Source organism: Oratosquilla oratoria, chromosome 7 (assembly GCF_046742065.1).
Source record: "Oratosquilla oratoria isolate Oo_2021 chromosome 7, ASM4674206v1, whole genome shotgun sequence".
Taxonomy (NCBI): domain Eukaryota; kingdom Metazoa; phylum Arthropoda; class Malacostraca; order Stomatopoda; family Squillidae; genus Oratosquilla; species Oratosquilla oratoria.
In genome coordinates, this window is record NC_134783.1 from 38,056,467 (window position 1) to 38,073,970 (window position 17,504).

Sequence of the window (17,504 nt, forward strand, 5' to 3'; positions counted from 1 at the left end):
ACAATTTATCCTTCACCCAAAATATTAGGGTTGTTACCCCTTAACATCAGGGTTTATATCAGGGTTCGTAACCCTTAAAATCAGGGCTTTTATAAGGGTTCTTGAGACCTGCCATGGTTGGGATCAGAATATCTATACACTTTCCTTTCGCACAACACCTGACAGTCTTCGAAAACAGCTGAAGGACCCGTAAAGCCCACCATCCCTATTAGAGCACACACTGAGCTTGTATGACTACGGACTCAGGGATTGGATACCAATTCTTTTCATGGTCACAATTTAGTACCACTTTCTCTCATGTTTATATCGCTCCAGCTGTTGAAAATAAGAAAGCCCTTGGGTTTATGGGGGTCTTTGGTGAAGCACACAGGTAAACCATTTCATCAGTGTTCAAATGAGTGCGAGGTAGAGTTGGCTCGCTGGCAGAGCGGTGAATCTTGGGAAGGGAACGAACTATTGACTCCAGTTCTGCCAAAATCTGAAACAAATCACAGGCCCAATTACTTTTGATTACATTTTTAAGATATTATAAATATAGCATACTATCAATTTGACAAAACTGTAATTTAAATCTATCTATATACCAAGGGCTCCCTCCCCCTTACAACGGAGGTAACCAAGTTACAGAGGACATACCCACCCATTTCACTCCCATCCTCCCTATCATCTAAACTCCTCATGGATCATCCCTGTATCCCGACCATTGCCCTGGGTCAGAAGCAATGTAGCAAGACACAGCACATCCACAGCAAACCCGCTTCATTTAATCGGCAACCCCCCCTCTCCATCTTCATGCAGAAAAAGAAGACGGGCAGAAATCCTTTTGAGCTGCATCAAAATATCATTCACACATAACCACTCCCTACCCCTCCTCCCTCCCTTCCTTGCATCATAATACACAATGATTTTGTGTATTTTGGATGTGTATTGGTATACAAAGCCATTCTCCTCTCACACTTACTTCCTGCCCCCTTCCTTGTCCAACAGATATTCCCCTATTGGTCAATGCCCCTTTCATCCCATCCATCCATCTCATCCTCAATCATCCCCTCAAAGTTCACTCCATCTACCTCTACCTTCCAAACCTCTTTTACTGATCTTTCTTTACTTATTCTTTCCATGCGTACAAACCATCCTAATCCTCTTTCATCAACCCTATCTGCTATCTTCTTTTCCACCCCCACTCTTCTCCTCATTTCTCACTTGATCCAACCTACCCCTAGCATACTTCTCGAGCTCATCTCACATTTAAACTTTTTCTCTTTGCCTCTCTTTAGTTCCAAGTTTCTGTCCCATACAGTGCCACCAGCACAATCATTTCTTCATATATTCTCCTATTTATATCCATTCCTAAATGCCTATTTCTCATGACACTTTTTAATCCTTCAATGCATTTACTTGCTTCTCTCAGTCTACAATTTACCTCCACCTCCACTCCTTCCTTTCCTGCCACATGCAACCCCAGAAACTAAAGCTATCCACTTCCTCCAGCATCCCTCCTTCCAACTCACTGCCATTCTCTCCTCTTGTACATCTCATCACCTTATCCACATTTACCTTCAACTTTCTCCTACTGTATACCTTCCTAAGTTCCGTCACTAATTGCCTTAGTCCCCCTTCTGACCCTGCCACAATTACAGTGTCGTCAGCAAATAAATGAATTACCTCCCACTTTTCTCCATTTTCTTTAATCATCTCCAGTCCCTTGCCCATTACCAATGTTCCCTCTAATTTTTTGCTACAAGTGTGTGGAGAAATTTGCTTGTGTGCAAACTTTGCCTTCTCTGAAACGTATGTGCACACCCATGCAAGTCACCATCTGATCATTTAAGCAAATACACACAATTTGTAAATTTGTATTACACATTACCTACACCAAGCAGTGTTGTCTGCCCAGGGCAGCATTTTATGGTGACCCAACAAATTAATATTCAAACATTAGTAACTTTGAGTAAAATAAATGGTTGCTACAGTTTGTCTTTTTAGTTTGCATACCTATATTATTCTGTTTTCAGCATTTTGATACGTGATTAAAACTTTTAAGAGGCAGCCAAATAAAAATTTGCCCCAAGCAGCACTTGTGCTAGGTATGCCACTGCCACTAAGGATATTATATAACAACAAACACAGAGCTAACATAAATATTTAATATGCATTTCATATCACTCTGATTAATACATACATACATATATCAAAGGCCTTTTCCCCCTGACAAGGGAGTTTGCAAAAAAAAAAAAAAAAAAGGCATAAAGATCATTCCCACCTATTCCATCACTAATACACTCCACTCCCCTCTTATCTTGGCACCTCCTGGATGACGGGTAATCCCTGCATCTTGTCCACTGCCCTGGGTCAGAAGCAGTGTCACAAGACACAGCACATCCATAGCAAGGCCGCTTCATTAAATTTGCAACCCCCACTCTCCGTCCCCCCATGCAGAAAAGGAGAAGACAAGAAGAAATCCCTTCAGGCTGCATCAAATTTTTCTCACACATATTACCTCACCCCCCATCCCCACCCATTCCACCTCATGCATTGCAACCTCATCCATATATAACCATTCTCCATTCACCACTGTCTTCTGTCCTCTCCCGTCCTTCCTCAACAGACATTCCCCTCTTCCCCAAAGCCCATTTAACACCATCCATCCATCTCATCTTAGATTGTCCCCTCATGTTCACTCCCTCCACTTCTGCCTTCTACACCTCTTTTACTACTCTTTCTTCACTCATACTTTCTTTACTTTCTTTTTTAAGCATGTCCCCTTTTGGGGCTACAAGTAGTAGGACTCCTAATCCCATCCCCCATCCCTTTTTTGTCGCCTTTTACGACTCAAGTGGAAATACTTGCTGGCAGTATTCTTTTCCCCCACCACAGGGTAGGTAGGCGAAAAAAGGAAATGAATATTCAGAGAAATGGTATAGTTGGGGGACAGCATAATGGAGGGACAGTCATAGTATAAAAGTGTCATCATTTCTCTATGTACACAGTTTTCCTCTATCACAACCAAAATGATGTGTGGCTCTGGTCCGTAGGGGCGCCCCATATAGACCCTAAAGTATCAACTGCATGCTACTTTGCCACAATAGCATGCAGCCAATACCCCAGACGGGGAGGTGAGGAGGAGAACAGGGGTGGAAAGGGAGCTGGGAGATAGGGTTGATGAAAGAGTATTAGGATGGTTTGGACACATGGAAAGAATGAGTGAAGAAAGATTAGTAAAAGAAGTGTGGAAGGCGGAGGTGGAAGGAGTGAATATGAGGGGGCGTCCTAGGATGAGATGGATGGATGGGGTGAAAGGGGCTTTACAAAAGAGAGGAATGTCTGTAGAGGAAGGACGGGTGGGTGAGGACAGAAGATAGGGTTGAATGGAGAAGGGATGTGTATAGATGAGGCTATGATGAATGAGGGGGATTGGGTGGGGGATGGGGGGTGAGGAAGTATGTTTGAGAAAAAATTTGACGCAGCCTGAAGGGATTTCTCCCCGTCTTCTCCTTTCCTGCATGAGGGGACGGAGAGGGGGGGTCGCCGAATTTATGAAGCGGCCTTGCTGTGGATGTGCTGTGTCTTGTGACACTGCTTCTGACCCAGGGCAGTGGACAGGATGCAGGGATGACCCATCATCCAAGAGGTGCCAAGATAGGAGGGAGGGAGGAGGGTGGAGGGGAGTGGAATATATGGGAAATGAAATGGGTGGGAGTGATTGCTATGCCTATTTCTTTTGGGCTACCCCCCGTGTAAGGGGGAAAAAGCCTTTGGTATATGTATGTATCTTCATTCATTCTTTCCATGTGTTCAAACCATCCCAACACTCTTTCATCCAACCTATCTCCCAACTCCCTTACCACCCCCGTTCTCCTCACCTCCTCATTTCTCACTCTATCCAGCTTAGTAACTCCTATCATACTTCTCAGACACCTCATCTCAAATGCATTCAAACTGCTTCTCTCTTCCTCTCTTGTGTTCCATGTTTCTGCCCCATACAGTGCTGTTGGCACAATCACTCCTTCATACAATCTCCTCTTAGCATCCATTCCCAAATGTCTATTTCTCATTACACTTTTTAATCCACCAAGGCACTTACTTTCTCTCAATCTACACTCTACCTCCACCTCCACTCCTCCCTTTCCTGCCACATTCGCACCCAAGTATCTAAAACTATTCACTTCCTCCAGTCTCTTTCTCTTAACACTTCCAGTCTGCTGCCACTTTCTCCCCTTGTACATCTCATCACCTTTCTTTTACCCACATTTATCTTCATCTTCCTTCTTTCGCACACCTTCCTAAACTCTGTCACTAACTTCCTCAATCCCTCCTCTGATCCTGTTACAAGCACAGTGTTGTCAGCAAACAACAACTGGCAAAGGGAATAAGGCCTTTGGTGTGTATATTTCATTACACTTTTGGAGATATACTGGGATACATTTATTTTGTAGTCTTGAATATTTCCTTTGCTCTACTGAAGAAAAATTAAATTTACTAAAAAATTGATGAAGTCAATCAATCTTCTGCCCCAGGTCTCTCTTACAGGAGACCCATGGCTCCCAAATAAGTGAAATTGTAATTACATACATACATACATATACCAAGGCTTTTTCCCGGGAGGTAGCCACAATCCCTTCGGGCTGCGTCAAAATTTACTCACACATACTACCCCACCCATCATCCAATGCCAAGATAGGAGGGAGGGAGGAGGGTGGAGGGGAGTGGAATATATGGGAAACTCAAGGCAAAAATTATCATTGCTATGTGTGAGCAAATTGGACCAAAGGCATAGTTCATTATATTCCATGCTAAAAGTTCCTCTGTGAAAGGTACTATTCCTCCTGATAGGAGGAAGTTCACATCTTGAGACTTACCTGTGGGAAAAGTGGCCTATCATTGCGATTAAATTTGATGCAGTCGTTCAAAAGTCTGCGAACTGGTTTAGGCATATCTGACCGTAGTTTACTCATGTCCGGCCGAAGGCAACCACGTCCAACCATGAATAAAATCTGAAATTACATCATGACAAAATGATTATAACTTGGGTTACATCTAAGTATTCATACAAACAAATGTTTATTGTTACAAGAGTATGGAGTTAAGTGAGTATACTGGCTGATATATATTGCATTTCTATGTGCTTATACAGTAAACATGTACCAAATATCATACACATGATGCATACATGTATGAATCCACACATATTTACACATAAGGACCAACAATGGGTACCTATAAATGTTGGTCAGATAAGAAAGGCATCGGAGGGATGCATCTCCCTACTACCAACTTTCAAAATCTATAAACATCCTCACCTCATTTACTGGGAATAGTATCAAACATTCATATGCTCAACTGTTTGGTAGTTTTGAGCTACCAGTCTCACAGAGGTAACTCCATAATACCCCCATGTGGAGTACTGACTGCATATGATCGATCTATCTGTATACAAAAGGTTTCTTCCCCCTTATATAAGAAGTAACGAGTCAAGGCGCACACCCACCCCCACCCATTCCACTCTCATCCACCAACCATTTCTCTCTCATCTTAGCTCCTTGTGGACTAAAGATCATCTCTGTCTCCTGCCAACTTCCTGGGTCAGAAGCAATGTAGCAAGATACAATACAGCCACATCACGGCTGCTTCACTTACACAGTGTCCTTCCTTTCTCATTTCATGCAGAAAAGGGGTCAATATTCTAATGATTTAGTGACATGCCTACAGACCACAGCCATGCATTATTCTTTTATGATTGAAGACTAATTTCCACTTTTAAACAAGAGTATTCACTTTTAGTTACTACTACAATTGTTCTGCTTCCTTTCTCATCTCTCTTTTACCAACTCAATGACACCACCTCTTCAGCATGATACTGTCTACAAGGATAAAGTTACTTGTTATTTCTGACAAAAATACTATACCAGTAACAAAGGTTTCGTTCGTTCTCACACAGCTTTTCCTCTGACAAAAATATTGTGGCTTATGTACTACAAACTAACCTGGTCTTTATTGTTTATGTGCGAGTAAGGAAGTTGCCCAGAAAATAACTCGTATAAAACAATGCCAAATGCATAAACATCACTCTGGAAAGTATAGGGATTGTAGTCTTTCATCCGAATAACTTCAGGGGCCATCCATAGAATGGACCCTGAAGGCTGCTGAATTTGTCTTCCCCCTACGCTCTCTGGAGTCCATCTTCCTCCCTGTAAAATAAAATTAAAATGTTTACACAAGAAATGTTTCTCAAATATACAAACTATGAGACCTCACCCAACACAACTTCATGCACAAAATTCATGTTTACACAAATAGGTAAAATATCCGAACATTTGCTGAACATGACCATGATTCACAACAGCACAATTTGAATAGCCTGCCAGGTTGTGTTGTACATCAGTGTCTGGAGAGGGTCTGGGAACCTATTTTTTCCCATAAGACCCGTTATTTGCCCAACATAAATTTCATCCTGCACATCAGGCTAAGGATCCGAACATTCTTGTGAGGGGACAGAGATGGGGGTTGCCGATTAAATGAAGCGGTCAGGCTGTGGATGTGCTGTGTCTTGCTGCATTGCTTCTGACCCAGGGCAGTGGACAAGATGTAAAGATGACCTGTCATTCCAGAGAAGCCAAGATAAGAGGGAGGGAGGGGTGGTGAATGGGAGTGGAGTATGTGGAAATGAAATGGGTGGGAGCAGATTTATATTTTTGACTTTGGCTATCTCTTGGTGTGTATATTTACCTAGTTGTATTCTACAGGAAGTGGAGCTATGTTTGTGGTGATCCGTTGTTGTATCTCACAAGATCAAGTTTGTTCTTAAATTCTTGTATGATGTTTGCACACACGATTTTTTCGTCCAGTTTGTGGGAAGATATTCTTTTTCAGGTCTCATCTGTAGCTGTCCTTTTTGAGTTTCTTTGTATGTCCTTTTGTTTCCCTCTGTCCCACTTTAATAAATCCTCTCTATTAAGGAGTTCCTTGCCTTTCATAATCCTTTAGATGGCTAATAGATCCCCTCGTTCTCTTCTTTGTTCCAGGGTCGGCAATTCCAGTTCAGCCAATCTTTGTTCATATGTTAAATTTGAAAGTGTTGGGGCCATCTTTGTCATTGCTCTTTGTATTCTTTCTAATTTTCTTATATATTTTTTGTACTGGGTGACCATATCATCACTGCATATTCCAGTTTTGGCCTTATCAGTGTTAGTAATATTTTTTATCATTTCCTTATCTGGGTTATTTAAAAGTCACCTTTATTGATCTCAACAAATTGTATGTTTCTCTGACAATTGTATTTATATGTTTATCTGGAGACATGTCTTTGGTGATGATTACTCATAGGTCCTTATCAGAATTTACTTTCTTTACTTCTTTTTCATCAATTCTATATTGTCCTGATATTTAATTCTTACTTTTCCCAAATTCAATTATACTGTATTTCTTGATATTGAATTCTACTTCCCATTTCTTGCTCCATTCTGGGACTTTGTTTAGATCATTCTGTAATGACTCACAGTCTTTTTCGGAACTTATTTTCTTTAACCCCTTCACTCTGGGCCAAAATCTCGTAGGAGCATTAGCTGCCAGACGTGCGATGTTGCGTCATACTACTCGCATTATAAAAAATAAAGTCACCACTGTATTGCTCGTTCTCTCTTTTACCTGTAAATTTTGATAACCATAGAAAATATGATGAAGCCAGTTTACAGAATATGGGGGTCACGCAGGTACAACTACAATAAATATAATCAAGACGCCGACATCAGCATCCTCGCATACCCACTTGCTCCTCATGACGCCAACGTAGGCGTCATCGTATCGAAGGGGTTAATAACTTTGCGTCACCCACAAAGAAGTTCATGTAACATTCAATACTTTTGTCCATATCATTTACATATATAGCAAACATTATAGGAGCTAGCACTGACCCCTGTGGGATGTCACTACTCATTTCTTCCCACTCTGAATATTTATCCCTGAGTACTACTCTCATTTTTCTTCTATGTAGGAAGTCCTCTATCCAATTCATTTGTTCCCCATGTATACCTCCTATTATTTCCAGTTTATTTAACAATTTTTTGTGTGGTACCTTATCAAATGCTTTTTATAAGTCTAGGAAGGCACAGTCTGCCCAGCCATCCCTTTCTTGCAAAATATCTATCAATCTTGAATAGAAACAGATCAAATTTGTGGTACATGATCTTCCCTATCTGAATCCAAATTGCCTTGGGTTCAGTATATTATTCTCCTCCAAATATTTTGTCCATCTATTCTTGATGACTCTCTCACAAATTTTAACTATTGTACTCGTTAGGGACACCTGTCTATAATTTGTTAGGTCTTCCTTATTTCCCCCCTTATATATTGGCACTATATTGGCTTTTTTCCAGTCTTCTGGTAATTTTTCTTCTTTGAGTGAGCATTCAATTATTTTGTATATTTTTCCTATTAGTTCATCTATACATTCCTTTAGTATCCAGTTTGCAACTCTGTCCGGGCCATGTGACTTGTTAACGTCAAGCTTTGGTTCCTCATTCCATTCTGAGTGACAATTAATTCCTTCACTGGGGGAGATCTTACTTCATTTCTTTGGTCACAATTTTGTAGATTTTCTTTTTCTTTGGTGAACACAGATTTGAAATGTTTGTTCATAATATCTGCCATTTCTATATCCTCGATTCTCTATTACCTAGACATAATTTAAGTACTTCCTGTTTGTTTTTTAGTTTGCCGTTTACATATCTATAAAATAATTTGGGTTGATCTTTACATTTGTCTATTATGTCCTTTTCATAGTTTCTTTTTTCTTCCCTATTTTTACATATTCATTTCTTAGTTTGTTGTATATTTTCCATTTATCAGATTTTTTTTCATCTTTTCTAGGCTTTCTCTTTTTTGTCTTTTGCTTCACTGCACTTTTTATTGTACCAGCATTTTATGTATACCCTTTCCTGTTTTTGTTTAGGTACATACTTGTCCACTCCTTCATTATAGATTTCCTTCCAAATTGCCCATTTCTCTTCTACCTTTGTTTCTTCATTATCAATTTTTTCCCAATTTGCTTCTTGAAAGAATTTTCTAAGTTTCCTAAAATATGTTTTGTTATATATCAGTCTTCCTTTTCTGTGTTTTCATTTATTTCTATAGTTGTTTCTTCATTCTTCATTTAATTCTAGTTCCAGTAGTATGTGATCACTTTTTCCAATTGGCGTCTTGTATTCGATTTTATCCACAATTTTGGGTTCTGATGTGAATATAAAATCCAATCTTGAGGGCTCATCATTATTTCTATATCTGGTATTTTTCTTAACCCATTGAGCGCATAGAGGGATTAGGGAGAAATGTCAATGTAATAGTACTGGGAGACCTTAATGCTAGGGTAGGAAATGAACCAATTGATGGAGTGGTAGGGAAATGTGGAGTTCCAGGAAAGAATTGTAGTGGAGAGTTGATGGTGGAGATGTGTTTAGAAAGAGATGATGATAGCAAATACAGTGTTTCGGAAGAAAGTCAAGCATAAGTACACATGGGAGAGGGTGGTGGATGGAAGGGTGGTAGATAGTGTTAATGGACTATGTAGTGGTAGATTGGAATATAATAGGAAGAGTTAAGGATGTACATGTGCTAAGGGGAGAGGGTGGGGGAATATCAGATCATTTTTTGGTGGAAGGTAAGTTGAGAGTGGAGGATAGATGGAGAAAGAGGAAAAGGACAAAAGGTAGGGAGGTGCTTAGAGTGAACTCTCTAAATGAAGAGGAAAAGGAGAAGGAGTACAAGAAGAAGTTGAAGGAGGAGTGGGAGGGAGTGAAGGATAGAGTAGAGCTAGGAGTGGAGGAGGAATGGGGATGGTTCAAGGAGGAAGTCACAAAGTGTCCAAAGATGGTGTGTGGAACAAGGACAGGAGGAAATAGAAGGAAGGGTAGTGAATGGTGGGATGAGGAAACAAAGAAGGTTGTAGAAGAGAAGAAGTGAGTTTTCACAGATTAGTTACAAAATAGGACAAGGGAGTCATATGAGAGGTACAAAGAAAAGAAAAGAGAAGTAAAGCAAAAGGTAAAGGAGGTAAAGAGGAGAGCAGATGTGAAATGGGGTAATAGTATGACAGACAATTTTGAAAGTAATAAAAAGATGTTTTGGAAAGAAATTAAGAGAGGAAGAGGAGGCGAATCAAGTAGAGAAGAAAAGGTAAAAGGTGCAGATGGTGAGATGATAATGGAAGAGAAGGCAGTGAGGGGAAGATGGGCAGAATATTTTAGGGAGTTGCTAAATATGAAGGAGGATAGGGAGGGAAAGATAGCTGCAGTGGGAAATGCTAAGAAAATGAGAGTGATGAGTGAGGAAAATGGAGGAGAAATAAGGAAGGATGAAGTGAAGGCAGTTGTTAAGATGATGAAAGTAGGTAAGGCACCTGGTCTGGATGGATGCCATGCAGAATGTCTAAAAAAAAGGAGGTAAGTGATGGTGGACTGGCTGGTGAGGTTATTTAATGTTTGCTGGAGAGAGGGTGGAGTGCTAGAGGACAGGAGGAGTGCCTGTACAGTTCCACTTCACAAGGGAAAAGAGGACAAGTGTGAATGTAGTAGTTTCAGAGGGATTAGCTTGCTGAGTGTAGTTGGGAAGGCTTATGGGAGGATCTTGATTGAGAGGATTAGGAGAGGAACAGAGGTAGTAATTGGTGAGGAACAGAGTGGATTTAGGACGGGTAGAGGTTGTGTAGATCAGATTTTTGTGGTAAGACAGATATGTGAGAAAGCTATAGGAAAGGGGAAGGATATTTTTGGGCTTTTATGGATCTGGAAAAGGCTTACGACAGGGTACACAGGAGGGCACTGTGGGAGGTTCTGCGGATATACAGGATAGAAGGGAAGCTTCTAGCTGTCAAGAGTTTTTATGAGAGTAGGGGTGAAAGTGGCAGCAGACTGGAAGTGAGCATTAACCCCTTCCATACGGTGCCGCACACGTAGGCGTCATGGACTTAGATCTCGGTGGCAGCAGCCAATGCCAGCCGTACGACGTGTCGTAATAATACTCGCATCATAAAATATAGTCACCGCTTATATCGATCGTTCTCTCTTCACCCGTGAATTTTGATAACCATAGAAAATGCGATTACAAAAGAATTAGAAAGAATGTCATTATGAAGGGGCGACTACAATAAATATCAACACGCCGATCTGGCAGCCTCGCTAATACACTCGCTCCCCTTGACGCCTACGTGTGCGGCACCGTATGGAAGGGGTTAAGGGAGAGCGACTGGAGGAAGTGGATAGTTTTAGATACTTGGGTGTAAATGTGGCAGGAAAAGGCGGAGTGGAGGTAGAATATAGATTGAGAGAAGCGAGTAAATGCCTTGGTGGATTAAAAAGTGTAATGAGGAATGCACATTTGGGAATGGATGCTAAGAGGAGACTGTATGAAGGAGTGATTGTGCCAACAGCACTGTATGGGGCAGAAACAAGGAACATATGAGAGGAAGAGAGAAGGAGTTTGACTGTATTTACCTAGTTGTAATATACGGTAGGGGAGCTATGCTCGTGGTGACCCGTCTTTGTATCTCTCCGCATCAAGTTTTATCTTAAAATCTTGTATAGTGTTTGCACATACTGTTTTGTTGTCTAATTTGTTCCATGTATTAATCGCTTGGTGTAGGAAACTGTTCCTTTTCAATTTTTTTCTATAACTATCTTTTTTCAGTTTTTTCCATGTCCTCTTGTTTTACCGTTGTCCCACACTAACAGGTCGTTCCTGTCTAAAACTTCCATTCCTTTCATTATTCTGTAGTCAGCAAATCTCCTTTTTCTCTTCTTTGTTCCAGAGTTGGTAGGTTCAGTTTGGATAGTCTTTGCTCATATGTTAGTTCGGCGAGAGTCTGTGCTAGTTTGGTTGTCGCTCTTTGTAATCTTTCTAGTTTCTTAATATTCTTTTTGGTACTGGGTGTCCAAAGTGATGCTGTGTACTCAAATTTTGGTCTTATTAGTGTAGTTAGTATTTTCTTTATCATTTCTTCATCCATATAAGTAAATGCCAATTTGACTGACCTCAATAAATTGTAGGTTTCTCCGAATATTTTATCTATATGCTTATCAGGTTTTATGTCCTTTCTAATCATCACTCCAAGATCTTTTTCAGAGTTTGCTTTTTTCTTTTTTCTTCTACAATTCTGTAATCTTTTGATATTCTGTTTTTACTCTTTCCAAATTCCATTATACTGCATTTCTTTATATTAAATTTCACTTCCCACTTTTGAGTCCAATTCCATATCATGTCCAGATCTTGTTGCAATGAGTTGCAGTCCTCTTCCGTTTTTACCTTAAGTAATTTTGCCTCATCTGAAAAAAATTCATATAGCACTCCACGCCTTCATTCATGTCATTAATGTATACAGCGAACATGATCGGGGCCAGTACCGATCCTTGTTTGAGATGAGGTGTCTGAGAAATATGATGGGGGTTACTAGGCTAGATAGAGTGAGAAATGAGGAGGTGAGGAAAACAGGGGTGGAAAGGGAGTGGGGAGATAGGGTTGATGAAAGAGTATTAGGATGGTTTGGACACATGGAAAGAATGAGTGAAGAAAGACTAGTAAAGGAGGTATGGAAGGCAGATGTGGAGGGAGTGAACATGAGGGGACGTCCTAGGATGAGGTGGATGGATGGGGTGAAGGAGAAGAGGGGAATGTCTGTTGGGGAAGGACGGGAGAGGACAGAAGACAGGGGTGAATGGAGAATGGTTGTATATGGATAATGATGTGATGCATGAGGTGGAATGGGTGGGGGGATGGGGGATGAGGTAGTATGTGTGAGCAAAATTTGACACAGCCCAAAGGGATTTCTCCCCGTCTTCTCCTTTTATGCATGGGGGGACGGAGAGGGGGGGGGGTCGCCGATTTAATGAAGCAGCCTTGCTGTGGATGCGCTGTGTCTTGCGACACTGCTTGACCCAGGGCAGTGGATAAGGTGCAGGGATGACCCGTCATCCGGGAGGTGCTAAGATGAGAGGGAGGGTGGAGGGGCGTGGAGTGTATTCAGGGATGGAATGGGTGAGAATGATTTTATGCCTTTTTCTTTTTGGCTACCTCCCTTGTAAGGGGGAAAAAGCCTTGGTATATGTATGTATGTATGTAGTAGAGCATGTGTCAGGATTAGAAATGGAGAGAGTGAGTGGTTCGAGGTAAAGGTGGGACTTCGTCAAGGATGCGTTATGTCGCCTTGGCTGTTCAACTTGTACATGGATGGGGTGGTGCGAGAGGTAAATGCAAGGGTGGTGGGTCAGGGATTGGAGATGGTTAAAGAAAATGGAGAAAAGTGGGAGGTGAGCCAGCTGTCGTTTGTGGACGACACTGTGCTTGTGGCAGGATCGGAGGAGGGATTGAGGAAGTTGGTAACAGAGTTTGGGAGAGTGTGTGATAGAAGAAAGCTGAAGATAAATGTGGGTAAGAGTAAGGTGATGAGATGTACAGGGGGTCAAAGTGGCAGTAGACTGGAAGTGAGCATTAAGGGAGAGCGACTGGAGGAAGTGGATAGTTTTAGATACTTGGGTGCAAATGTGGCAGGAAAAGGTGGAGTGGAGGTGGAGGTAGAATGTAGATTGAGAGAAGCGAGTAAATGCCTTAGTGGATTAAAGAGTGTGATGAGGAATAGACATTTGGGAATGGATGCTAAGAGGAGACTGTATGAAGGAGTGATTGTGCCAACACCACTGTATGGGGCAGAAACATGGAACATAGGAGAGGAAGAGAGGAGTTTGAATGTATTTAAGATGAATTGTCTGAGAAGTATGATGGGGGTTACTAGGCTAGACAGAGTGAGAAATGAGGAGGTGAGGAGGAGAACGGGGGTGGAGTTTGGAGATAGGGTTGATGAGAGCATTAGGATGGTTTGGACACATGGAAAGAATGAGTGAAGAAAGACTAGTAAAAGAGGTATGGAAGGCAGATGTGGAGGGAGTGAACATGAGGGGACGTCCTAGGATGAGGTGGATGGATGGGGTGAAGGGGGCTTTGGGGAAGAGGGGAATGTCTGTTGAGGAAGGACAGGAGAGGACAGAAGACAGGGGTGAATGGAGAATGGTTGTATATGGATGATGATGTGATGCATGAGGTGGAATGGGTGGGGGGATGGGGGGTGAGGTAGTATGTGTGAGCAAAATTTGACACAGCCCGAAGGGATTTCTCCCCGTCTTCTCCTTTTATGCATGGGGAGACGGTGAGGGGTGGTCGCCGATTTAATGAAGCGGCCTTGCTGTGGATGTGCTGTGTCTTGCGACACTGCTTCTGACCCAGGGCAGTGGACAAGGTGCAGGGATGACCCGTCATCCAGGAGGTGCTAAGATGAGAGGGAGGGTGGAGGGGTGTGGAGTGTATTCAGGGATGGAATGGGTGGGAATGATTTTATGCCTTTTCCTTTTTGGCTACCTCCCTTGTAAGGGGAAAAAGCCTTGGTATTATATGGATGTATGTTGTATATGGATGATGTTGTGACTGCATGGGGAGAAATGGGCGGGGGGGTGGGGGGGGGTAGTGTGTGTGTGTGAGTGAGTTTTGACGCAGCCCGAAGGGATTTCTCCCCGTCCTCTCCTTATATGCAAGGGGGGACGGAGAGGGGGGGTCGCCGATTAAATGAAGCGGCCTTGCTGTGGATGTGCTGTGTCCTGCGACACTGCTTCTGACCCAGGGCGGTGGGCAGGGTGCAGGGATGACCCGTCATCCAGGAGGTGCTAAGATGAGAGGAAGGGTGGGAGGGGTGTGGAGTGTATTTAGGGATGAAATGGGTGGGAGTGTTTTTATGCCTTTCCCTTTTTGGCTACCTCCCTTGGAAGGGGGAAAAAGCCTTGGTATATGTATGTATGTACAATATTTGCATTTTTCCAGTCCTCTGGTACCTTTCCTTCTTTGAGTGTTTAATTATATTGTACATTTTATCTGTCAACTCCTCTATGCATTCTTTCAGTATCCAATTTGCAATTCCATCTGGACCATGTGATTTCCTGACATTTGGTCGCCAATTTCCTTCTGTGTTACAGTTATTTCCTTTATTGGAGGGGATTTCTCTCTCTCTATTCCTTCACAGTTAGGTGAATTCTCAATTGAGAATACTAATTTGAAATGATTGCTCATAATTTCTGCCATTTCTAGTTCTTCTGTATATTCATAATTTCCCTGGAGTGATTATGCCGACAGCACTGTACAGGGCAGAAACATGGAAAATAAGAGAGGAAGAGAGGAGGAGTTTGAATGCATTTGAGATGAAATGATAGATGAAGTATGATAGGGGTTACTAGGCTGGATAGAGTGAGAAATGAGGAGGTGATGGTTTGGACACATGGAAAGAATGAATGAAGAAAGATTAATAAAAGAGGTGTAGAAGGCAGAGGTGGAAGGAGTGACCATGAGGGGGCAACCTAGGATAAGATGGATAGATGGGGTAAAAGGGGCATTAGGAAAGAGGGGAATGTCTGTTGGGGAAGGACAGGAGAGGACAGAAGATAGGGGTGAATGGAGAATGGTTGTGTATGGATGATGTTGTGATGCATGAGGGATAGTGGGTAAGGGATGGGGGTTGAGGGAGTATGTATGAGAAATAAATCTACACACCCCAAAGGGATTTCTCCCCATCTTCTCTTTTCTGCATGAGGGGACGGAGAGGGGGGGGTCAGCAGCCTTGCTGTGGATGTGCTGTGTCTTGCGACACTGCTTCTAACCCAGGGCAGTGGACAAGATGCAGGGATGACCTGTCAACACTGCCTCTAACCCAGGGCAGTGGACAAGATGCAGGGATGACCTGTCAACACTGCTTCTAACCCAGGGCAGTGGACAAGATGCAGGGATGACCCGTCATCCAGGAGGTGCCAAGATAAAAGGGAGGGAAGAGGGTAGAGGGGAGTGGGAGTATGTAGGGAATGGAAAGGGTGGGAGTGGTTTCTATGCCTTTGTCTTTTAGCTATCTCCAGTGTAAGGGGGAAAGAGGCCTTTGGTATATGTATGTATGTATGTAGATATCTTTATGGATGGTGATGATAGGTGGTAATGGTCATGGAAATGCCTTACAGTCTCTTGCAGTCTCCTTCATTCTTATATTCTTATGTATTTGGTGCTTTGACCTATAGATAATAAATCAATTCTTGATCATGTATGGAAGAATGAAACCTACCTTGACTGTCGCCAAGCCAAAATCACCTATCTTGACAGTGTAATCATCATGAAGGAAAATGTTGTTGGACTTGAGATCTCGGTGAATGATATTCTTTGCATGGAGATAACTGTAACAGGAAAATTAAATTAAATACATATACATATATACTGCTGCTTTGTCAAAGCACACCCATATCAAAAGGTTCATTTACCCACCCCTCCCATCTCAGCAGCTGAGACAAAGGGTCACCCTGCCCCATCATCAACTTAATAATAATTACATTAATGAGGTGTATGACCACAACTTCAAACTTCGTTATCATACACAATCACTTATTAAAATAAAATCCATCTATATACCATGGACTTCTTCCCCCTTACAAGAGAGGTAGCCAAGTCAAAGAGACACACACGCTCCCACCCATTCCACTCCCATCCACCACCTAAAACAAACACTCAAATATATCAATGACCTTTACCCCTTACACAGAGGGGTGGCCATGGGGGTTTGTCAGACTCAAAGCACACACCCACTTCATACATAAACCTATTTAATGCCACTCCTATCCCAGCACCTTATGGATGAGAAATCATCCCTGTCCTGTCCTCCACAACACTGTGGGCTGATGCAATGCAGCAAGGCACAGTGCTTCCACAGCAGGGACCAACAACTGATGATGGTTTACCTCTACTGCTTCATCATATGGTGAACCCACCCCTCATCAATTTAAAATACATAAGGAACATTTAAAAAGACAATCCATTCAAGCTATTCATCCTTTCATCCATTCACAATCTCGCTATATTTACACCTATCTTTTGCACTCTCTTCTTTTGCTCAACAGACATTCTCACCTATCCAAAAAACCTCCTAACCCTATACATCCAAAATTTAATGAAATGACTTTTGTTCCTTATAAGAAGGATGGCCAAATCAATGCATACACCCACCTTAACCTATCCCACACCCATCCAAAACCTACCCATTGCCCCTACCAGTTTAGCATCTCCAATAAATATATTAATTTCCAGTTGCATGATTCATCTTTTAGAAGCAGTAAATTCTATGACCCCATGACATCTACATTTTGTGACCACATGATTCCTTTTGTAATTATCTTTTATGATGCTACATTGATTAATCACCTTAGGTTCTGTTTTGAAACCAACTATATATCAGTGACAATTTTTTCTACACATCATGTTTATGTTGTTTTTCAAAGTTTCAGTTTTCATGACATTTAAAGCAGCATCACTTTGTGGGGTTATCTGGGTATGTAGGAATAACAATCCAGTATCATTTGACTTTCTGATCCCCTGAATGATAATTAAGCAATAGCTTCCAAACTATACATTATATAAGTAGATTATTACTATCAATAGATTTCACAATT

At 41.9% G+C, this 17,504-nt stretch overlaps 1 protein-coding gene across 2 annotated transcripts in view; it reads right to left on the bottom strand.

Annotated features, from left to right (window-relative positions):
* The window catches only part of Raf (serine/threonine kinase raf oncogene), a 57,666-nt gene that overhangs the window by 864 nt on the left and 39,298 nt on the right, over positions 1 to 17,504 (bottom strand). For both annotated transcript variants that reach the window (XM_076188008.1, XM_076188009.1), the window contains exons 13-16: positions 16,130 to 16,238; positions 5,985 to 6,188; positions 4,860 to 4,994; positions 1 to 478 (exon numbers count right to left, since the gene is read on the bottom strand). The exon at positions 1 to 478 is cut by the window's left edge and continues 864 nt beyond it. In XM_076188008.1, the coding sequence (XP_076044123.1) occupies positions 302 to 478; positions 4,860 to 4,994; positions 5,985 to 6,188; positions 16,130 to 16,238 (625 nt within the window). In that variant the 3' untranslated portion in view covers positions 1 to 301. The remainder of the gene's footprint in view (positions 479 to 4,859; positions 4,995 to 5,984; positions 6,189 to 16,129; positions 16,239 to 17,504) is intronic.